At 46.9% G+C, this 21,775-nt stretch overlaps 7 protein-coding genes across 7 annotated transcripts; 2 read left to right on the forward strand and 5 right to left on the reverse strand.

Annotated features, from left to right (window-relative positions):
• Window positions 1-1,974: 1,974 nt before the first annotated feature.
• FSST1_005795 (uncharacterized protein) lies at window positions 1,975-2,421 on the reverse strand (the record flags this gene model as incomplete). Its single annotated transcript, XM_083232105.1, has 1 exon — window positions 1,975-2,421. The coding sequence occupies one exon, from the start codon at window positions 2,419-2,421 to the stop codon at window positions 1,975-1,977; it is 447 nt and encodes a 148-aa protein (XP_083089225.1).
• A 7,747-nt stretch (window positions 2,422-10,168) lies between these two features.
• Window positions 10,169-11,192, reverse strand: FSST1_005796 (uncharacterized protein; the record flags this gene model as incomplete). Its single annotated transcript, XM_083232106.1, has 3 exons — window positions 10,169-10,311; window positions 10,444-10,638; window positions 10,739-11,192. The coding sequence occupies 3 exons, from the start codon at window positions 11,190-11,192 to the stop codon at window positions 10,169-10,171; spliced, it is 792 nt and encodes a 263-aa protein (XP_083089226.1).
• A 1,864-nt stretch (window positions 11,193-13,056) lies between these two features.
• Window positions 13,057-14,998, forward strand: FSST1_005797 (uncharacterized protein; the record flags this gene model as incomplete). The annotated part of the gene is made up of 2 exons (XM_083232107.1): window positions 13,057-13,165; window positions 13,224-14,998. The coding sequence occupies 2 exons, from the start codon at window positions 13,057-13,059 to the stop codon at window positions 14,996-14,998; spliced, it is 1,884 nt and encodes a 627-aa protein (XP_083089227.1).
• A 403-nt stretch (window positions 14,999-15,401) lies between these two features.
• On the reverse strand, window positions 15,402-15,795 carry FSST1_005798 (uncharacterized protein; the record flags this gene model as incomplete). Its single annotated transcript, XM_083232108.1, has 2 exons — window positions 15,402-15,464; window positions 15,517-15,795. 2 exons carry the CDS (start codon window positions 15,793-15,795, stop codon window positions 15,402-15,404), a joined length of 342 nt encoding a protein of 113 aa, XP_083089228.1.
• Window positions 15,796-16,516: 721 nt separating this feature from the next.
• On the reverse strand, window positions 16,517-17,409 carry FSST1_005799 (protein-tyrosine phosphatase-like protein; the record flags this gene model as incomplete). The annotated part of the gene is made up of 2 exons (XM_083232109.1): window positions 16,517-16,842; window positions 16,905-17,409. The coding sequence occupies 2 exons, from the start codon at window positions 17,407-17,409 to the stop codon at window positions 16,517-16,519; spliced, it is 831 nt and encodes a 276-aa protein (XP_083089229.1).
• Window positions 17,410-18,572: 1,163 nt separating this feature from the next.
• FSST1_005800 (60S ribosomal protein eL22) lies at window positions 18,573-19,255 on the forward strand (the record flags this gene model as incomplete). Its single annotated transcript, XM_083232110.1, has 4 exons — window positions 18,573-18,587; window positions 18,682-18,717; window positions 18,845-19,041; window positions 19,129-19,255. The coding sequence occupies 4 exons, from the start codon at window positions 18,573-18,575 to the stop codon at window positions 19,253-19,255; spliced, it is 375 nt and encodes a 124-aa protein (XP_083089230.1).
• Window positions 19,256-19,677: 422 nt separating this feature from the next.
• FSST1_005801 (mitochondrial carrier domain-containing protein) lies at window positions 19,678-20,747 on the reverse strand (the record flags this gene model as incomplete). Its single annotated transcript, XM_083232111.1, has 2 exons — window positions 19,678-20,546; window positions 20,609-20,747. 2 exons carry the CDS (start codon window positions 20,745-20,747, stop codon window positions 19,678-19,680), a joined length of 1,008 nt encoding a protein of 335 aa, XP_083089231.1.
• Window positions 20,748-21,775: the final 1,028 nt, after the last annotated feature.

Raw genomic sequence — 21,775 nt, forward strand, 5'->3', positions numbered from 1 at the left:
TTATTGGAAAAGATATGATTTCTCAGCAACCAATCCATTATACTCACTCCTCTCTGGGTATCAGAAATTTGGAAGGGAAAGTCAGTGAACAATTTCATGTTGTTTTGTTGCATTTCTCGATTGCTTGTTTTTTACACCTCTAAACTCGGAGGTCAACTTTTTTAATACCCCCCCCTCTGATTGATAATGTATGCACATGCCTGAGCTGAGCTGATGGTGTTAGTGAGAGGCTATTAACAATTAGTGATGTGAGTGTAAACTCAAAGGTGCAAGACAACCCAACAGTAGGAAATGCACATAATCATGTCCAGCTAGTGTGGCAGTAAAAGCCTCTCAATATTGACGCAGTATGATGCTATTCCTGCTTAACTAGATGCTTCGATATGGCGGGATGTTGCCGAAATAAGACACTTGTCTTAGGACGCTTGTATTGTCTGGCTTATCAAGGGAAAGCACAACATAACAGGCAATACACAGGTGGTGAGGCGCCAAGCGAGCCAGTTCTATGAACTAGATGATTTCAATATTAACAAATGGTTATCCACATTAGATAGAAAGGTTCGGAAATGATGATTTGTATTTTGCTTGGTCAAGCATGATTTCGTGAGTTAGTCTATAATATGCCTAATGTTTCAAAAACACAAAACTGCAACTGTACGCCATGTGGTATTTCTATTATACAAAAATTTCTTTGAAAAAACATGAGATCAAAAGTGGATAAGAAAAATAAGGTGAAGAAGAGTCGAGTACTATAGCTCTGAATCCAACCCAAATGGTATCCATAAAGCATGACTCGAAGGTGGACGAAATTATAAAACGATTTCAGAGGAGCAGGCGACTGCCAGCAGCCAAAGACGATTCGTTAGAGTTAAACATAAGTAGCCAGAAGGAAGAGTCATGGCAAAAGTGGGAAAAGATAATGAAACGAAGAGTAAAAACAATAAGCCTCCGCTATACAGCGGTAACGAGTCAAGGACAAAGTTAACGACGAACACAGGGGCAATTGTTGGAAACAGTCCAAAGACCGGCATGACCCGCATCGTCATCAAGAGTTTGAGACGATGCGACGTAGATTTGTCTACATGAGTCAAGGCTTGGTCGAGAAGGAATGGAAGGAAGACAAAGACACTCCTTGGAAACGCCACTCTATTGTGTTCTGCAGCCCTGTATACTAGGAGGCGACAGGGTAGACACAGACAGGTCGCATAGACATGGACAACACTATAAGTGCAGGGCAGTATCACCGGAGATTGGCCCCAGTAGGACCAGAAAGCGGGGCGCCATGCGAATGATGCTGGATGGCAGAATTCTTGACCCACCAAGCTAACAGGCTCGGACTCAGGAACCGGGGCTTTGTGGCGGATCATCCAGGGTTTCTCCACTGAGTGGGTTCGATGTTGATTTTTGGTGTTTCTCTTTTCCTTCTCCAGTTCTTCTTCTCGGCTTCCGCGCTTTAGTGGGCATAATCGACCTGATGGGCATCTTCCGGCCTGCCATGACTTGGAAAGCCCTGCAATGGATACCAGGTCATCTCAATCCCGGCGGGTAACTTCCTCCGGGGCAAAACACACAGGGGTGTTAGACTCTATGTCTTGCCATTATCCACTGCCCAGCTCGGTGATTGTCAAGAAGCGAGAGCTGAAACCTGAGGGCTCGTACAAGTGATAGGCAAGTCATCGGAAATTCGGATAATGAAATCAGGTTTGGGCAAAGCCTCGTTTGCCTCTGTGGGTATTGATATGGTAATAGGTGTGAGCATGCATGGATACTCATGTCCAAGTGTCGTATCATCGTTGACGAAGATGAAGATGGAAAGCAAAAAGAAGGGGAGAAGTTTGGTTCTATCAGCAGTGGACGATGTGCGTGCACCTTGTTGCTTATGTGAATGGTAAGCGCCGGATGTGTCGAGCCATTCTTGAGCGGAACATGGCAGGACAGGACGCCGCTTTGTGTGAGTGTGATCCTGAGGAGAAATCAAGCGTGGGTGTTATCCCAGAATCGCTTGCGAGCGCTGAGTGCCATCTTATTGCCGGTAAATCGGTGCTGGAAGAAGTTGAAGACAGCAAACTCGTCTCTTGTCATGACATACGAGTCGGGATGCTCTGTGACTTTGCTCCAGATTCGTGCCAGCGCACCCTCTAGTATTTTGCTGATAGTAGGGTCCGATGAACCATCAGGACTCTCGCGGGCGATCTCGAGGGCCTGTGCAACACTGGCGTCTTGTTGAGATCGTGCATTAGCAGCGGCGGTAGCGGCCATTGCGGCGGTAGTTGTAGAATCAAGAGTTGGTGAGTGGGTGAGGTTGGTGAAGGTGAAGTAGGAAATATCTTGTTGTTGAGGATGGCGATGGGAAGAGACAGGACGGTAGGGGAGATAGTAGTAGGACTGTGATTGAAATTCTTGGGGAGCGACGGACATCATGGTAGTACTTGTATGTTTAATATAAGCCGGAGGAGTGGATGGGCTTGATGCAGGCGAGTCGCGCATGTATCAGAGAGAGATTTCCAGGCTAGGAGCTGGAAATAGAGCTGCCCTTGTGGAAAGTAGGTAACTTAGACAAGTGGAGAGGCAGGATGGGGTAGGGAGGGGGGCGAGTGGCTCGTGTGGGTTGACAGGCTGGTAGTGATGATATTAATGCCTGCCCAAGATCTGGAACAACGTCTCAAGTGGATCGAGTTATGACAGGGGTCAACAGGTAGCTAGGTAGCCCTGCCTGAAGGTTTGCTCCAGCCAAACTGTACTGTAGAGCGAGTGTGGGACGGTTGTGGTACAGTAGACTGTATGTATATGTGTATGCAAGTATGTACGCAGGCAGGTGATAGGTATGGCACGGGCTCGATTTGTCCGTCTCGGGGATTTTGAGTTGGCGTCTGTCTTACACCGACAGCGATAGTTGCTATATTGTGTCCAAACAGAACCCGAGATGTGTCGGGGCGTGAACAAGAAAAGGGTCCTTGTCTATGGTCTTGGTGGTTATGGCCCTTGTCAGTTTAATCCCAGTAGAGAGGCGAGAGGCCTTGTCCTTGCTGTGCTCTGGTCGTCCTTTTTTCCTTTCTCGTCCTGTCTGTGTGACTGGTGACGGAAAGCAACAAGGGTGCTATATGTATGTTTGTCGATGACAGGTAATTGATACGGATGGACAGTAAGACTGAATACTAATTGGCAATGCAACTCTAAAAACGTCGATCAACGCCGCAGAAGATGGAAATTGATGATGGTGGAAATGTTGATGATGGTGAGAAGAGAAGTAGTTCATCAAAAGCCCTGACCCAGGAATCCGGAGCAAACGGCTTTCCTTTATACTCACCCAGGCATGAGATATACCAAAGACTAACCTGAGAACCAGCGTGACGGGACGGGGTCTCGGCTCCAGCAACGACAAGCTCGCATCCGCCGCTTGTAGTATCGGTACGGTCAACTTTGTTCATTCTCAGAATGCGTTTTTTGCCATTGACCACGCGTTACGTAGGCTGGCTTCTTGAGAGTATGCCTTTACCTTTCCACTTTTTCTTGTTGTCTGCCAGGCCGCCGCCATAGATGTAGCCATGGATCGTCCCGGGGCGTCAGGTTTGACCATGGGGGTGTGGGTTGGACGGCCGATGTCTATCAAAATGGACATTATGCGAGGGAAAAGAGCAAGCACGGCAGAGCAAGAAAGGGATTGAGAAGAAGGAAAAAGGGGACCACAAATCAAAGCAGGGGTGTAAGAAAAGTTTAAACCCGCTGAGAAAGGATGCGGCGCACATTTTTAGTACTCAGTACTTGGACCAAAGGAATTGGGTGTATGGTGGGCATTTCTTTTTGGTTTTCTTTTAAAGTTTTGCTTCCCTTCGGTCGTAGTGTATGTAGGCAGGGGAGTGTCACGATAAGCCGTGGGGCCTGGAAGGGTAAGGTAAAGGGTATCAGAGCCACTCAGGCGACCAACCAAGGAAGGGGTACAAGGCAAAAGGCAAAAAGGAAGAGAAAAACAAAAAAGCAGCTACGCCATAACGAGAAACGTAGTGAAGTGCGCCGGACCCAAAGTCTATTTGCACCAGAAGGCCAGGTAGTTCAGAAATGGGCTTCTGACTTCTGACTTTTTTTCTTTTTTTTTGGATTCAGACCCTCATGAGACCTGGTTCGGCGTGACTCGGTATTGCAAGTGCAACTGGGGCCACTTGAGTAGGAAACCTGGTCTGAAATGACCCAAGGCGGGTGGAAATAAGGAATTTGCAAGTTTTCAATATTGTTGCTGTAGATCTCCAGATCCAGGTCCATAGACGAACGGTGGCGCGAAACAACATACTGACGGTCTTGGAACGGACCGTCGTGAAGTAATCTAGATAACGCAGTTCCCTCTTTGGGTACTCTGTACACCAATGCAGAATTGGCAGAGTATGACCAGCGTTTAGTGGACCGACCTGGCCTGACGTTGACATGAGTGGCAGTTATCAGTTGTGGTGGAGCCGAGTTTCGACTTGATGGATGTTGCCCTAATTGTCCATTGCCCGTGCCGTCCTGTCCTGTCTCGGAAATAATGTTTCAAAAAATCTCGACTTGGTCGGTATCTTTAACGACCAGGATGGTTATGCTGTGATAGTGGACTGCAAAGCATAATCCGTGGGCCCTGAAATCTTAGTCAGTTATATGTAATAGCAACTCGCGGAAGTTGGGTTGGTCCTCTTGTTTGGGGTTCCGTTTCTTCACGTTCACTTTCTCTGATGTTAGACGAGCATGCAACGTTCTGAAGATGCCCGAAAGAGAAAGGTTGGTAGGGAGGCCCTTACACAGTGGGTGTTGATTAGCTCAACCAGTGCCTACTACTAGGAAAGTGCGGTGCCCCCGGCGAGGCGAGGCGAGGGCGAATGGCGCTTACCAAACTGGCAGGCATGAACTTCTGACATTTAGTGGAGATACATGCATTACGCCCCAACACCCGCGGCAACCACAAGTACATACCACAATCGCAATTGCCTGGGGACCTATAACCCAAAAGAGGCAACCATCTACTGTTAAGCGCGATTGACTTTGGTACCTGTCTCCCTATAGGGTTAGACTCTTCCTCCTGACTTCAAATGGGGGTGTTGGCAGATCCAGATGGATCCTTCAGACTTACCTTTAATGTGATATTGCTTAGCATCTTGGCTACTACTATTCTCTCCATAATGAGGTTCTACTTTGTTACTAAAGTTGGTAGTATCATTTGTTCTTTGTGTAATGAATTACGTCGTTTATGTCATCTTGAAAATGCGGTCTGGAAAGAACTGATTAGGGTTTGCATCTGTACACAACGAGCAGTTGAAAGCGCCCGAGTAGATGCATTTTTCAGTCAGCCAGCCTGCCCCAGCTAGACTAATGCCACATAAACGATCCAATGTTTCTTGTCTGGATCTATTGATTCCCTGCCTACCTACACATATATGTATGCTGCTGAGCTTTCAGCTTGGGTCAGGCCAAGCCAAGCAGCCCTATGTGCTCGACTCGGAGTTTGTCCAAGCCCTTGGCGTGTTGGTCAACGGCGCCATGGAGCTGGCGACCCTGATACCCACAAAGCTTCTGGATTCTTTCTAGCACCGGCATCGGCCTTCTTCATACCTCCCAGATCAAGCCATGGTCCATCTCTTAAGCTTTTGTCCCTGTCGATTCCATTCCTCAGCCATCGAGAGTTCAAGTGCCTCTGAGGCCAATGACATGTACGCAACTCAAAGGGCAAAAAAGTTAACAGTGATATCTGTGCTACATCGACTTTTGGCAGGCCTTTTTTTTTTTTTTTTTAGCTTTTGTGCGTTGCCAAATAAATTCAGGGTTCCTAGATGGGAGACGTCATACCGTGACAACTAAATTAGATCCATGGCAGATGATGCAGTCAATGCACTGACTGCACACTAATTAATGGATAGCAGATGATTGACAAGCCGGCGGTGATGCACCGGAAATGCAATGCAACCACTCCCCACGCCATCCGCTACACACTCAATGCAGCATACATACATACCTAGGTACCTACCCGGTTGATTGCGTGCATGTAATTAGGCCTCTGACTGTTTTGTTGTCCGTGACTTTTCTTTTTGCTCGTTAGTCTGAAATAGGGTTCGTACAACTCATCAAACACGACACGACAGACAGCAGGTATTAGTGTTGAGACCAACGTGTGGGTTGCAGAACATAAACTCTACGCTCCATTTTTTCTCTCTCTAGGTAACTGTAGGTACTAACGTACATACTCACGCTGGCATTAGATCCACCGTGTTGGCCGACTTGATCTGCTCAATCCCTACAGCTCATCAGTACTGAATGGAGTTGTCTCCGAGTCTCACTACCTGAGCCCGTACGGTTGTCACCTTATCCTGTCTGGTTCGTTACTCAAGGTGCTGCCCAAACTTCGCCTAAAAGTCTAATTGTTTTGTACCCATCGGGCTACATTGGCGCTGGGTGTAGGTAGGTAGGTATAGGTTCGTCGTAACTGCAAGTTGACTCTCGTACCCAACAAACTTATTTATTAGGTGGTTAGTTAACGCAAACAAGATACTTGCTTTGCTTCACCGACTATTCCGCCATTCATGGTGGTGTCTACCGCTTGGTGCCTCCGTCACGCGGTCATTTCTGACTATACGACGTAGGCGCTCGATCGTCTAGCTAATTAGTTTGGTACCGTCCTGAACTGTATTTTGTGGTCGTAATTTGGCTAATGGACTGTTCCGTGCCTCTATCGAGTCAGCCTCACGTCGTCATATCCACCTGGTAACTAAGGTAGGCAGGCAGTAATAGAAGATTAGACGCGGTGCCCGTCCAGCCGAGGTGCTTCGGGGCAGTTGGGGGACTGAGTAATTTACCGCCGGGCTGTAGTTATTCAACTTGTGATGCTAGGAAAAAAAGTCTGGGCCTTTTTGATTGGGTACATATTTTTGACTTTGATTGTGCAGTTGTGATTCATGTCTTTGTCAAAGTCTAACCCAAAAATCAAAAATCAAAACCAAAACCAAGTTTCCCCTATTTCATCATGCATTTTCATTTTTGAACCTAGGTTAGGACGATCACAGAGCATATGCTCAGTTCCGATATTGACAAGAAGCCTGAGCGTAAACGCACATGCACATGCATGAAATGGCCGCGGCAGGACACCCAATACGGTACCAACGCCAAGACATTGAGAGTGTGACAACAAAAGTGACAAGCGACATATTATTTCCAGTCTCATTTCCATGCATGTCTCCCCGATGTTGCAGCAGCAGCCTCCTGTGATACCTGGGCTGATCGACAAAGCAATAGTCCGCTAGTCTCACCGGTCAGACAGTAACAGACACATCACCGGGTGCTTTGTTACAAGTCGTATTGTCAATACATAGTTACTGCCTCATTATAGTGGACTGCCTGGGAGTGGATGATGTTTGCCTGGTCCACCACATGGTTCCGCTTGAGATCTTTGTCCCGGAGAATGTGTGGGGGATCAGGATCCATGCATGTTAATGTCAATGCCAACCCTACCCTGAATCTTGTACATATTGTATCCACTCATAAATGTGTGCATGCACTTCTGTATTGTACTGATAATGGTGTGGTGTAAGCCGAATATTGTGCACTTCCGAGGTAGCGAGATAAAGTCTGGAACCAGGAGGCTGAGCGGATATTGAATCTGTGACATATCCACGTTATGGGTGATGCCAATAGTATCTACTGGTGCAACTCTGGGGCCTCCTATCAATAATATTGGAATAGTTTAGAGATACCTCAGTCTGCTGGCTTAGGCTTGGCTCAGGAACATGAGTTTAGTACCCGACTTAGAAGGGGGAAGGACCACTTTTTCCCACATGGTCAACCGCCACCTGATCCTTGGAAAATATAGTATATGTCTTGATACCTATTTTGCAATCTGGGCAGAGTACAGATATCTAGATCTGTTTGTTTTGAGCCTGGACCATCAAGTCTTGTCCAAACGCTTTTTTCAGTCTGTCCCAATACCATATAGGCAGTAGGTTGTAGGAAGCAATTTCACGACCCCGTCCACTATTACAGCCCGCAGGGGTTTCAAATGTTAGCGCAAGACCGATATTTGCCACTTAGCTTTTTCTTCAATAGATTACTCTATAATAGAGCTATTAAATAGCAGAAAAATACTAGATTTAATATCTTGAGGTCTATATCTAGAATATTATCTATTTCTCTCTATTATTATACCTTTAAAACCTGTCTTTTTCTAGGATTATAAATAAAATGGAACTCAGTATCGAACTAACATTTGAAACCCCTGCGGGCTGTATCCTAAGCGTGCCCATCGCTGCTTCATCACCAAACTCTATTCTTTGAGCACCAATTGCTCTCCCTGTTCTTGTTCATGTTTGCTTGCTAAGCCGTTACTGTAGTCGTTTACTTTGGGCCGTTGAGCCGATCATTTCAGGGATCCCCTGTCCAGACAAACACAAACCTACTGTCGCGTACCCTATCCATAAAAGTCAATACATTTTACCTTCTCACTTTCTTATTGTAAGAAAGTTCTTGGTTTTGACTTTGCTTTGCTGTACTGTACTCTGTTGGTTGGCGGGTTGATTACCGTTCTTGATCTGTTGAATCCTACCCGCCCGGTCTCATGGCGGCGCAGGATTACGGGCACAGGTAAATACGATATCATCAAAGAAGTAAATATTAGAGTTTGATTCACGAACGGTGAAATAACGACTCGCGTCCACCCAACATGAATATCACATTACATAACCGTACGTAATCAGTGGGGAGCAATACCCCTTGTGTCATTGATACCTAGGTACCTACCTACTGATCAGGATTCCAATTTACCCTTTTCTCGGAGCCGCGAATTGGCGCCGATACAAATATGTAGGCAGCTATGCCTATCAAACCATGACATGACATGAAAAGAAACTCTCTTACAAGTTCTTCTCCACTTGATCGAACTAAAAGACGTGGAACAGGATCAATCCCAGTCAATTCTCCAGTTACTCGAAACAAACCATTCATCTCCAACTCTTATTTCCGTCCACTAAAGCCCGCTTTGTTACTACTGCAAGGGGTTTCTGTCCGGGGGACTTATCATGACTGACACTGACGCCGACATTGACTTGACTGGTTTTGTCTTGCCTTGCCTGACTTGGACCGTACAGTGATCAAGGGAATCTAAAGCCTCCGAGACTAGGCCTCAGCTAGGATCTTTTTACTTCGGCGCCATCAACAGCTCCACTTCCTTCGAACGGGGTTCTTTCCAGTCTTTTCTAGATCGCCGAAATCATTTGTTTCGCCTCTTCGCTCTTTGTTCCTTCGCCGGCGTATCACTTGTTCAACGGCCAGCCATGGCATGACACGGGCTAGAACGTATTGTACACATGTCGTGGGTCAAACATGAGTGAGACGACAAAAAGTCAATCCGTCCGTAATCACCGCCTCTTCTAAAAGTTCTAGCCTTCTTCTCCTCCGGGTTCTTCACTAACCAACTAGCTAACTAGCTTCTCTAACTATATGTGATCGTTCTTTTCCCCTGTCACAGGGTTTCCTTGGCGTTTCGAGGCTAGGCCGTTCCGGAGTCTCAGCCGTCAACCCAGACAAAAGATGCGCCACGAGAACCTCAAACAAGCCTCAATAAGCTCTGTAGAGGGGATATTGCGCCGAAATCTCTATAGCTGCAACGCTGCAACGCTGCAACGTTGTCAAGGGCGCCATGTTTTCGCCTACTTGGAGCTTAGACAAGAGACAAATCTGCCAAGCCTTCTGCCATGGCTATTATCGAACTGCGGCTTGACCACGCGTGCCCGTTTCCTATTGTACGCATGACTTGCGTCACTCCCATTTGCCGCCGTTGCTTTTGAGTTTGATGGCTTATACCATCTTGAGCCAGCCAGTACCTGAATGCACGTTCAGTAACGGTAACAGATCGCAGGCTCGGCGCACCCGGACTCACTCGATCTACCAGAATCCAAGATTTCAAATACTGCGATCCAGCCACAGCCAACGACGATTACATGCACAGCGAAAAGGTAGAAAATATGAGTACAGTACTATACAATCAACTCTATAGTGAAGCCCAACTCCAGCATCAACTGTTATGCGTAATTCTAATTATACAAAAAAAAACATGGCTGAGTGGCTCTGACTAGAATCGAGACGTTTCATAAATGGATCGATTCCGTCTTCTGAGGCTTGGTCGGTTCTCAGTCTGGAACCGTCATGATACCATCTCCAACACTCACGCCTTCTTCTTTCCGATATTCCAGCCCCAAGATCGGAGCACCTTGACAGCCTTGGGCGTTACGGCTGCCGTTAAAGGCACTCGAATAAAGATGAAACTTTTGTGAATGGCGTACGCCAACGCCAGCTGAGTTGCCAAGCCTGTCATAGAAGATTGAGTCGTTAGCCTTTCTCACCAACTGACCCAGCGGTCGGTCTCCCACCCCCATAGGAGGAGTGAACGGGAGCATTCTCTCCTTCTACCCAGGGGAAAGGCGTGTGGTTTGCACTTACTAGCATCGACGCGATTACGCTCCTGAGCCTTCTCAACCCCCCAGGTGGCCATCTCCATCTTGTCACTAATTTCGTCATCGCCCAAGGCCTTGGCCTCAGCCTTCCGGAAAGACTGCCAGTAAGTGTGCCAAGCATCCCGAACAGAATCGGGGATCATCTGCTTGACTGTTGACATCACACGATGCTCGACCTCACCTAACCCCGCCAGCAGCACACGTTAGCAATCGGTTTGGCAACGAAGAAGACCCGCACAGTCATATCGACGGATATGGTTGAGGCCGCGGCAGTATCTTACCAATCTTCTCAGGTCCAACCATTCTGACAAACAGGAAGCAGAAAGGAAAGTCCAGAACAGACAGCCCAAGGTAAACGCCAACGGTCACCCAGCCATACTCCTTTGTGAGTTTCCTAAGTCTGGCACTGAGGCCCTTGGCTTCATCGGTTTCGCCAACGGTCGGCCCTTTGTTCGTCTTGCGCTTCGTTGTGAATCGAAATCCACGCCTCAACACACCTTGGAGCATGCTTGGCGTTGTTGTGGTTCCTGGTGTAAAGCGGGTGCTCCTTAGACGGGCCATCATGCCTTCCCAGGGGAGGGCCCCGGTCTTCCATCTCCAAATCTGACGCCCAGTTTGGTTTCCTGACTGCGACGTGAAATGCCTTGCCCATGCGCCATTCCAGGCTGCCTGTCGAGCTGACTGGCCAAAAGCTCGTGCTGGCGCGTGCACGCCGCGAAATGGCTGTCTTAACATGGCTTCAACTAGAAAAAAAAAGTTTGTGTCTGTTCACACAAAATGTCAATGCCTCGAGTTGCGATCAAACAGAACGTCGTGGAAAACCTCGTGATCGGTTTGGGTCGGGTCAGAGGCGATAATAACTCGTAACTGATCGGAGCTTTCGGAGTTAGGGCAGTATGTTTGTGTGATTGTAAATATGCGGGAAACCGTCCAGATTCATAATCAAAGCATTGCGTCTCTCGATATGGGCTTGCACACTGTAATTGCGCTCCCTTGTTGTTCTAGAAGAATTGGTCGTTTCGTTGAATTGGAAATTTTTGGATGTTCCGCAAGCTCGTGATAAAAACCACGCCACAATGCAAATCGTCATTACGCCACGTATATTAGGTGGCTGTGCTACCACGTGCTTCAAACAACTGCAACGAAGCAACTGAAATCATTTCGTGAAGATTATGACTGTCTCAAAAACAAGAGTCTCCAACTCGCGCTACACATCTCGAGACAGTGTCTCGGGTCGCTGTTACAATTTGGCGATGTTCAAAAAGCTTGGTTGGGAAGAGCTTGTTGTCTAAAAGCTCGCATTGGGTCTCGGGTTGCGTAGCACAAGTATCGAGATGTGGATTGTCTCAAGCTACAATTTCCACATTCTGAAGTTTGCACTTGTGTCGAGTATCTTTATGCTTGGGAGGTTGGCTACATCCTTCTTATACATAGCAAGTTGAATTGACAAACCTTAGGGTAGGAATCGTACCTAGACTGGCGTCTAGGAGGTCAAAGACAATATAGCAATTGGAAAAAGATCTATCAAATAGTTTTTATTTGTTAATGCAATAGTGAAATTAAAACGTGGTGAGTCGCAGGTATAGAGTCCGGTGATTGCAGACTATATTCTTATGTCCCTTGCCTGTTTGCTTCGACTATCTATTGACATGAAACCATTGAGAATACAACGACCTAGTATACAAGATGCCCAGGCAAGTAATGGTTATATATACGAAAAAACCTGCTTCTAACCGGTTTGACATAGCCAAGTCGCTTCGATATAAGTCAGGGGAAGCGTGGTAGTTGAGCGACTGTAGTAACGAATCGCATCTGGAACATAATCTGCAGTGAAACCTTGGTGCGAATTTCATATTGGGATGGAAGTTACAAAAGAGCGAAGTGGCGTCTTGGTGTTATAAGTCTGAAGGTAGGACGATAATCGTGTGTTTGTGCTGCGTATAGATGTAATGAAATTGAGGAGTTTGCTATTAGCTACAAGTTCTTTCTCATTCTTTTCTCAGCTGCCGATGCTTATCACTTGATCTCGGCTTCGATTCACTGTATATGTCAGGTATTCAGGCATTGCTTATGGTGAGATTTTGATATTGTTGCTGGCAGTGGTAGGCACTGATGGAGGTTTCGTCCGATATCGCATCTTAACTACACTGGACGTGCCTTCCTCAAATCTCCGTCACTGTCTAGAGGTATCTTACCTTCCTATCCGCTAATCTGATAATTCAACAACGATTCTAGCGGATACTAGTAATATTTCTGAGTACCTGCCTGTCTTTTTGACTTGCCCGTATTGAATCTTCACCTTCAACGTCCTACCAAGTCAACACCCCTTCTTATACTTGGATCTGAAAGGTCTTTTTTGGCTACGAAATGGAAGAGCTCTGGTGACCAAATACTGAACAAAAATCCAATTTGTCACCAGATACCTATTCTGAGCGCCTTCGCTCTCGGCCGTCCACCGATTAGTTCTTTCAATTTTGCGTCGCCCCGATCAGGTGCGCTGAATCGAACACAGTCACTCACTTACAAGCCACCGTCGACTCCAAGCACTCGTTCACCTCGTCTACAATATTTATATTTATTGTCATACAGGACGTCGAGGATGTCTAGGACTATCACATACGGAAAAAGGAGAAATAGGAACATCTTATCGACGCTAGGGTCACGCCCGCAGAAAAACGCAGCCAATACATCACTGTTCAAGCAACTGAGTATGTTTATTTCAAATCTGTTCCATGACAGCCCTCCTTTTCTCTAACTATCACACAGCGCCGGATCTAAGTTCTGATGGCAATACAAAGTGCACCTCACGAAAGAGAGCGATGGCAAACCCCCAAACTGCAGAAGAAATGGCAAGTTGGTTGCTAGACGATTCCACTCTTGAGTGTCCAGAGAACAGCGACGAAGATGCTTCTCCCAAAAAGCGCCGAGCCAATACACCGGAGATCTCACTTCTTCAGGCGGACGAACCAGCAATTTCGCCTCTCAATCTCCCTTCACCTCTCGAAACACCGCCTAACCCATCTGGAAAGTTACCCCAGAGGCCACGGGTGGATAAATTCCCACAACGAAGTCCAGGAAAGGTTCCAAAACGGGCTGCCACTACTCGAATACGCAAAGACCGATCCCAAAGACGCACAAACACAAACCTGAAGCGACAACTGTCTCTTGATCCTTTAAAGTTCCATCCCACAAACAGCCACAAGATCACGGCACCCGTGGCCCTTACTGTTGTTGATGGAAACGTCAGAAACCGTGTTACAGAGGACCCAAGCACACCTTCTATCGGGGAATCATGTGCTAACGGCGACGCTATCAACGGAAAACTTGTTGCCATGCTAGCCGCAACTGATGCTCTTAAGCCAACACCACAGCGGACCATCTCTTCAAGCTCAAGACTTACCCGTATGGTACCATCGAAAGTACTTGCTAAAGTCTCAAATGCCTGGGATAGATTCCATCCGAAAGCCACATCTCAAGGGAAGGGGTGTCAGAACAAATCTGCCTTCGATGACGCAGAAGGCACAAGGCTCGACACGCATGAGTTTGATCCCTCGCCTGTCTCGCCTGATAATATGTCTCCAATAAGTAACATTGAGATCCGCCTGAATGAAGGGGATAACCTCAACAAGCGAAAAGTGCAGCGAATTGTAGGAGGTCGGGTGAATCGAAAACCACTAGCTGATGATGGAAAATCTCTTAGGAGCGGAAAGCCTATCGAAGATCCGTTCTCTGAACGTGATAGATGGCACACCCCAACAACCTTCGAGCATAGGCTGATGGCTGTCCCAGAGAAGGAGGAAGGAGGACTGCTCGTCCTTTCACGTAGCCCATTCGAGTCTGAGAAGGAATTCGACAACAACATTGAAGATAGGTTCTTGAACAGTACGCCTGTTGGTTCCTCGACGCCTCGGATAACAGTTGAACGGGCCTCTGTTTCGAGCGACGAGTGCATCTCGACAGCCGATAGCATGAGTCCTTCCCGGAGGCGACTTGCTAACAAGTTGAGCTACCCACCGTTGAATTTTAACAAAGAGACGCCGGCTCTAGACAGCCCTTCTGGATTTAACGTTGGCAATCCAAGCGAGGGAGCCGCAGCCGACTCGGCCAGTCAATCTCGGCGGGCTTGGGACCAAACGACGACAGGTTTTACTTCTTTCTGTATTAAGAGGACTAAGAAGCACCCATCGCCTAGCAAGGAGACTCTAGAAGACTTGGAAAGGGAATTGCGATGGTACGCTCATGACCAAGCCTCCAGGGCTGGTGGCGACTGCCCAGACGAAGTAAATGCAGGTCACGTTGACAAGAGCCCTTCTTTGAGGCCATGCGAGAGAAATAGGTTGAGTTTGACCCGTCTGGCTATCGCCAACATCGACGAGCTAGCAAACCCGGCATATGATGGAGGGCATCACCGGCGAAGTTCTTCAGCATCGACGGCCAGATACCCATCACAAACCAAGGTCAAGCTACACAGGGATATACGCTTGGCCCCACCTTATCGCCCAGCAGGATCTTCTCCCCATGATGTAGACGAGCTGCATTGACGAGTGAGGTTTTGGGGCTACTAAACGATGGCTGAGATACTCAAATTGATAATTATTTTTTAATATAGAACGGGGGATATGGTTTCCAGTGGATAAACCCAGGCTGGAAAGCAATGGCACTTGTCAAAGAAGGCCATTTTTCATAGTGAATCGAGATGGACGGACACAGGATCGAGGATTCAGAGCGGTCAAGCATGATCACGAGGTTGTACTAGATAAGTCGCTGCGGAGGTACGTGGCATAGGGCAAGTTATTTGTGATGGGTATAGAAAATTATACAATTCTTCTCTCAACTCTCACTAGAGGGTATCAACGCTATCATAATCGTACATGTGTATATGTGATCCAAGTTCAGAAAATGCCCTGCATGGCCGCTATCTACATTTCATGCTGTTGAACGTATTTAGTAGCGGCGGTGGCGAGCTCCACGGCCATCAGTGCCGTGCATGCGTCGAGTGCCTGCAGCCTATCACGGCGTTAGTACTTATATCAAAGAAGATTGCGAGTGAGTGTCATACCTTGACGCCAGGACGGCGAGTCAAGCTGCCCTTGATCTTAAGGAGAGCACCGCTGACCTTGTCCTTCATAGAAGGTCGGCGCTGGTGGTGGTGAACAGGGGCAGCGCCATGTGTGCGTCGTGCAGTAGAACCGCCGCCAAACATTCCGCGACGGGGCTTTGTAGTGGTAGTAGTAGTGGTGGTGACGGTGTGACGGTTGGAACGAGCTGGAGCACGACGGCGAGTGCTGAAGATGGAGCGACGAGGGGCAGAGTGTCGGTGAGTTCGTGTAAGAGGCATGTTGGGTGATTTGCTTGTATAATGTTTATTGATTGTAAGTGTTTGTTGTTTGGGGGTGTGAAGAAGAAGTTGTATTTATTTGCAAGGATATGTTGTGTTTGGATGTTGTTTTTCAGATGATGGTTCTGATATTGCTTCTTAGTCTGGCCTCAGCGGGACATTATATACAAATTTTGACATGGACGAAATCATCCTAATCACAATCATCATCTTGGCCAAGGACATTATTGCATCACCTATTACGATTACTGATGAAATAAGAGCAAGGAAACTTGATCAGCAGTTTGAGAATAGTGCAGATCCGATCAATGGAACCTACGTTGGCTTTGGACCCTTGGAAAAGAAGCATCATCGTAGTTTACTGCAAGTCAAAAAGACCCTGAAATAAATTAAAGGCAATAAAAACTTGGAAAATCGACATGAGATGGTCTTCTTGGGGACTCTGTAGTGGCGGATTTGACGTTTCGGAGGTGCAATGGCACGTCACTAGGTGGTTTGGAGAGAAGCCTGATTGGCAAAGTGGGTGACGGATCCTTGTAAAGATGCAGGGTCCTTAGAGGGTCTGGTTCTAAAAACAGGGGATCGTGGGGGTGATGTCATGGCGTATGTCACAGGGCTGGAGATATTACCGTTGATAGTTTGAGACAAGTTGAATTGTTCAACTACCAAAATGGTGATTTCTTGACGATCTCTTCATTCCATCCTGACCAAACATCCAAAACTACCCTCTCAGATTCTTCTTGATAGTCTCCAAGTCCCTGGTCGAAAATCCAAGACCCTTTACGTAGCCATTCCATCCTCCGTACTCGGCATTAACACCCCCAACGAAAGCCTCCCAAAAGGTCGGACGCAGACTGACCATGTTCCAAAAGCCAGGCACTTCAGTATCCTCCACGCCAACGGTTTCCATGACAAACAGGGTCAGCCGCTCGCGTGCTGGTTCGATCCCGATACGCGACAGCATGTAATCCAGAATGACGTCGGTTTGCTTTGTACCGGCCAGGGTTTGAAGGAGACCTGCCACGACGCCTGTGCGGTCACGGCCAGCTGTTGATGAAAGGAATACTTAGCATAAATCCAAAAACAGCATAGCTTGATGCTCTACTTACCAGTGCAGTGAAACAGGAATGGCTCTTCCGGTTTGTCCCTGACGTGCTGGAGAATTGCTCGGATGGTGGGCTTGTACGCCGTTACGACAGCCATCAGCTGCTCTCTCCAAGCGGCACTGCCATCGTCCATAGTGAAATCAGCCGGTATAGGTTGAGGATAAGCAGTGATGCGCTCACAAAACACAAATTTGATGCTAGGGACCTTTGGACTTGGGTACGCAGCACGTTCCTCCTTGCTACGCAGGTCAAAGACCGTCTTGATGTTAGATGAGAGCCAAGAGATAGCCTCCGGGTCATCGGCTACAGAATCGAGCATGCCCGAACGGAAAATATGCCCAGGGTGTATAGCGCTGCCAGGAACAGCGCCGAGGTCGCGAATGTTGAGGAGAGAGCGTGTGGGAATAAAGGGTTTGCTGCTGAGAGCTGCCCTGAGAAGCTCAGGAGGGATGTGACATCGGGCGTCAGTGGTCGAAAGGACCTCGAGCTCAGTGCGTGACAGAGACATTGTACGGGTTGTTTTAAGTTGCAAGGTATTGTCTGAAGTTGAAATTTTTTATTGTTGTTGGGATGGGGAGGGGTGATAGTTGACCAAAGACTGACCTAGCACTGCCAGTCGCGATGGCGGTGGCAGGCATATTATATGCTGCAGTGGCTAGACAAGACAGAAAACTGAAAGAGATTCACAGGCGATGTTTAGCTCTAAACGAGTAATCATATCACGGTTAATTATAAGTCGGTAGATGAAACTATACCACGGTCAATCATGAGATGTGAGTGGGTGAAACTGTATCACGGAACTCGGTGATTGTAATGGATAGTCGAGAGTCGGTGTGATTATTATCAATCAAGTGCCTGATTTCACCTTTGAAAAGACTATATTGAGCTGAGTGGGCAAGAAGATGAAGGGTGAGGTATAGATGAGTCCAGCAGTCAATCAAGGTCTTGTTGGCTGAGATATATCTATATCTTGAAGGTGGAACTCGACACATATATCCAGAAATGGAAATGCTACTAGCGAAGAAAAGAACTGCAAAAAAATAAAAATAAGAGAAAAAGTTCTAGATTGAAACATTACCAATATGTCAATTCAATGACCAACAGAAGACGAGAAATTTGTATAAGCCAGCAGTATATAACTACACCATGTCTAATTCTCCTCAGAGGCTAATAGCAATTGTGGTATATATTATCATAGAGTCCTGGCAATTCCGAAAGACGCCCGTATTCTACTTTCCTTTCTTATTCTTTCAAATAGCTATAGATAGAATTATGCTTATACATTTATTCATTGTTTTTCATTCAGATACTTATAACAACACATTGTCTTTGCAGGCAAATTCAAGATCCATTTACAACATCCTTCACCTTTTTATCCACTCAGCGTTCGTAATGCCAACCAATAATGTTTCAAAAGTTTTGAATTATAGATATATAGCCCTTCAATCGTTTGCTTAGTATTTAATAGGTGCTAAGTTTTTAAAAGAAGGTCACATGACCTCACTGATGCCCCGCAGAGCCCTAATTTTTTGCACACCCGAATATTGCCTCGGAAGAATCCACCAATCTTTCATTTCCTCTTTTCTCTCAAGCGCAGGATTAGACTTCTTTGCGACCAGAAATACCACAAGTCCCTCTCTCAGACACCACATAAATCCCAATCCATTCGCAATGGCTCCTCAGGCAGTACGTACATGACACCGCTTTGCTGTTAGGCGCCTCCTCAGTAGAAGAGGTAGCCGAGACAAAAATGCAGTAGGCTAAAGTCATTTTTCAACAGAAGAAGTCGGGCAAGGCCCAGAAGCAGACCAAGAAGGTACGCTATCCGAAATGAAAGAATCGCAGTCAGCCAAATCAACGAAAAAAGAAAACGAAACGATTTACTCGATGCGATCCCTTCGAAACCGAAACCGCCACCGCAATCACTAACTAACACCTCGCAGTACATCATTGATGCTTCTCAGCCTGCCAGCGACAAGATCTTCGATGTCGCTGCCTTCGAGAAGTTCCTCCAGGACCGCATCAAGGTCGAGGGCCGCACCAACAACCTTGGCGACAACGTCGTTGTCAAGCAGCAGGGTGAGGGCAAGATCGAGATCATTGCCCACAACGAGCTCTCTGGTCGTTACCTCAAGTACCTGTACGTTTTGTCTTTGGTTCCCGCTTCGCTTGTCGAAGTTGAGAAATGCAAGCACATGAGAATAAATTACTGACCCTCCTACTATAGGACTAAGAAGTTCCTCAAGAAGCAGCAGCTCCGTGACTGGCTCCGTGTTGTCTCCACTTCTCGCGGTGTCTACGAGCTCAAGTTCTTCAACGTCGTCAACGACGAGGCTGACGAGGACGACGAGTAAACGAAACAAATTGCAATGCATTGCAACGGCGCAGGAATGGATTGGTGAATTGGGAAACGGGATCGAACAAAAGTTTTAAGGACTTGGCCAATAGACCCAGCCATTTGTGTGGCACTCTTTGTGGTGTTCATATTACTGTCTCCTACAAATCTCTGTGAATGTGATGCCATCTAGAATTGTGAATCATGCGTTGATACCGGGTACTCGCCAGGCTGTTCAATGATTATCGTATCGCCCACAATTGTAGTTCTTCGGATTATATGGGGGCCATTGACAACGTGAAGTCATTCTGGCAATGAGCATTGATGCCAACTCTTACATTGAAATGTACAACTTCGGTTGTCGACTTATGGAGCATAATTCCAGTCATGCCCAACCATATCTTTCCTTCATTTGATATTCATTCTCATTCTTATTCAAACTCATGGCAAGGATCTCATAACGCCCTCAAAGGCAACCAACGCCATTGCATTCGCCGGGAACGCCCTCAAGAAACATGGCACAAAACCTCTCCAGTAACCCTTCCAACCGCGCTCCTTATACACGGCAACTGCCGCATCCTTCCATCGAGGGAATTTTCGAACTCCGTCATTGAGCCCTCCGCCCAGGGGATCAGTCATGATGCGTTGCTTCACCACGTCGCTTGGATAACTCGTCAACCAGAACACTTGAGCACTGAGACCGCCAGCCCAGAAATTCACAGCTGGTGTACCGAGACTCGTTCTCTCGCGTACTTGTCGTGATATGATATCGTAGCTGCCCCACCAGAAGAAGAAAAACGCTCTGAAGAGAAGTGTCGCTGACAGACCGTGGTAGACACCTGGAAACCCGTGGTGTCGGTATATCTTTCGTAAACAATCAATTGGGCCAGCGTATAGCCTGTCCGACTTTTGCGCCGCGTATTGAATCTGTAGTCGAGCCTTGATATGCTCAACTGGCGCAGCGATGAAACTGACTGTCGCACCAGCCAATATGCCTGCGATGCCGTGGCCGAAACTCGGGAGCGCTGTGTGCATTTTTGGTGCTGTACCTGGTGAAGATGAAGTAACGTCTGTGCCTAAGGGCTGGACATTAAACACATGTTCTGATAGAAGCCGGCGATAAACAGTCAATGAGCCCAACATGACCGAATCCATAAACATCCATCCGACCAAAGGCGGCGTTGCACCCTTGTAGAGCCCACGAAAGCCCTCATTGCGAACAGTCTGCGTAACACATTGGAGAGGTCCTTTAAATCGACTTGGGTCTGTTGTTTGTAGCCGGACTTTGATTGTATCGAAAGGATGACCGACTATTGTAAAAGATCAGTCTGGTTGATATTCAGGCTTGCGTCATGATGTGGTATTTACTTACCAGATAGCTTAGCTATACCGCTAAAGACTCCCGCAATGAATCCTTTGTAATCATTCGTCTTCTTTTTCGGTTGACTCTCTTGCAATTTTAGGGACGCTGTCTCTTTGATGCTGCCCTTCGTTTGCACGTCTGTAGCCATTGTGTATCTCGACGACGTTTGGAGTCTACTCGTCACCACTAACTTTTGTAGTAACAGTGGATAATCGCACTTGCGATGAAGGAAATATGAACACAAGCTCAATCTTGGAGGTTATACTACCTCTGCATAATAGTAGGATGAAAGATATATTGCAAAAGATAACACTCGAGATGATAGGAAAGTTCAAAAACTTCTCGATTCAGAGGTCGAGTGCTGACGATTGCAATATTTTGATATCGACTGCTCGTTATTCGCCGGGTCCGGGGAAGGTCCCTCACTAAATAAATTACAATGCAATGGGTCTTGACACCGGTCGTCGGAGGCAGGGACATGTACCTGGAGCCTCTAACCTCCTCTAAAAGATCTTGTGCATTACAGCGTCCGGAGTCTTCTAGCTTCCCCGGCGAAAATCCGTCTCAGTTGTTAGTACAGTATCCATCCAAATTGAACTGAGGCCGATCCTATGCGTGTCAACTCAAGTCACAGATTCGTATTTACATTTATTCACAGTTGAAATGCAATAAAACCTCGGAATATTTGGAGTTGATATCCAGTCCGGACTCATATCAGTTAATTCTCATATGGTAAGTGGTATCTATCTCGCAAAACTAATAACTAAACCTATCTAACTTCAAATATGTCCACGCACACTCATAACGACTTGTGCTTGCTAGTTACCGTATGCCTGCCCTTCACCTTTCCGCTCATAATATCCAGTCCAACAGAAAAACAATGTTGCCCGCAAATCAAACCATTGACGTGTCGCTCTGCAATTGGAAAGCCATGTCGTGTCGTCGTCAAGAAATGAAGCAATAGCCTCTGATGCAAATGTGTACCTTTTTCCTTCCTTCGCTTTTTTTGATATTTTCCAAGACTCAAGTTCCTCCTGGTTCGTCATTAAATCCTACAACGGATTGCTTGGCTGCTATTTTTGCAAGCCACCCCTTCCCTTCACTCTATAGCTTCTTCATCTTCTTCCGATTGAAAAGTCACTCAGTTGAAGGCCGTTTCATGTCCATAAAATTTTC

The sequence above is a fragment of the Fusarium sambucinum genome, chromosome I (genome assembly GCF_050947815.1).
Source record: "Fusarium sambucinum isolate potato_lamoka chromosome I, whole genome shotgun sequence".
NCBI lineage: Eukaryota > Fungi > Ascomycota > Sordariomycetes > Hypocreales > Nectriaceae > Fusarium > Fusarium sambucinum.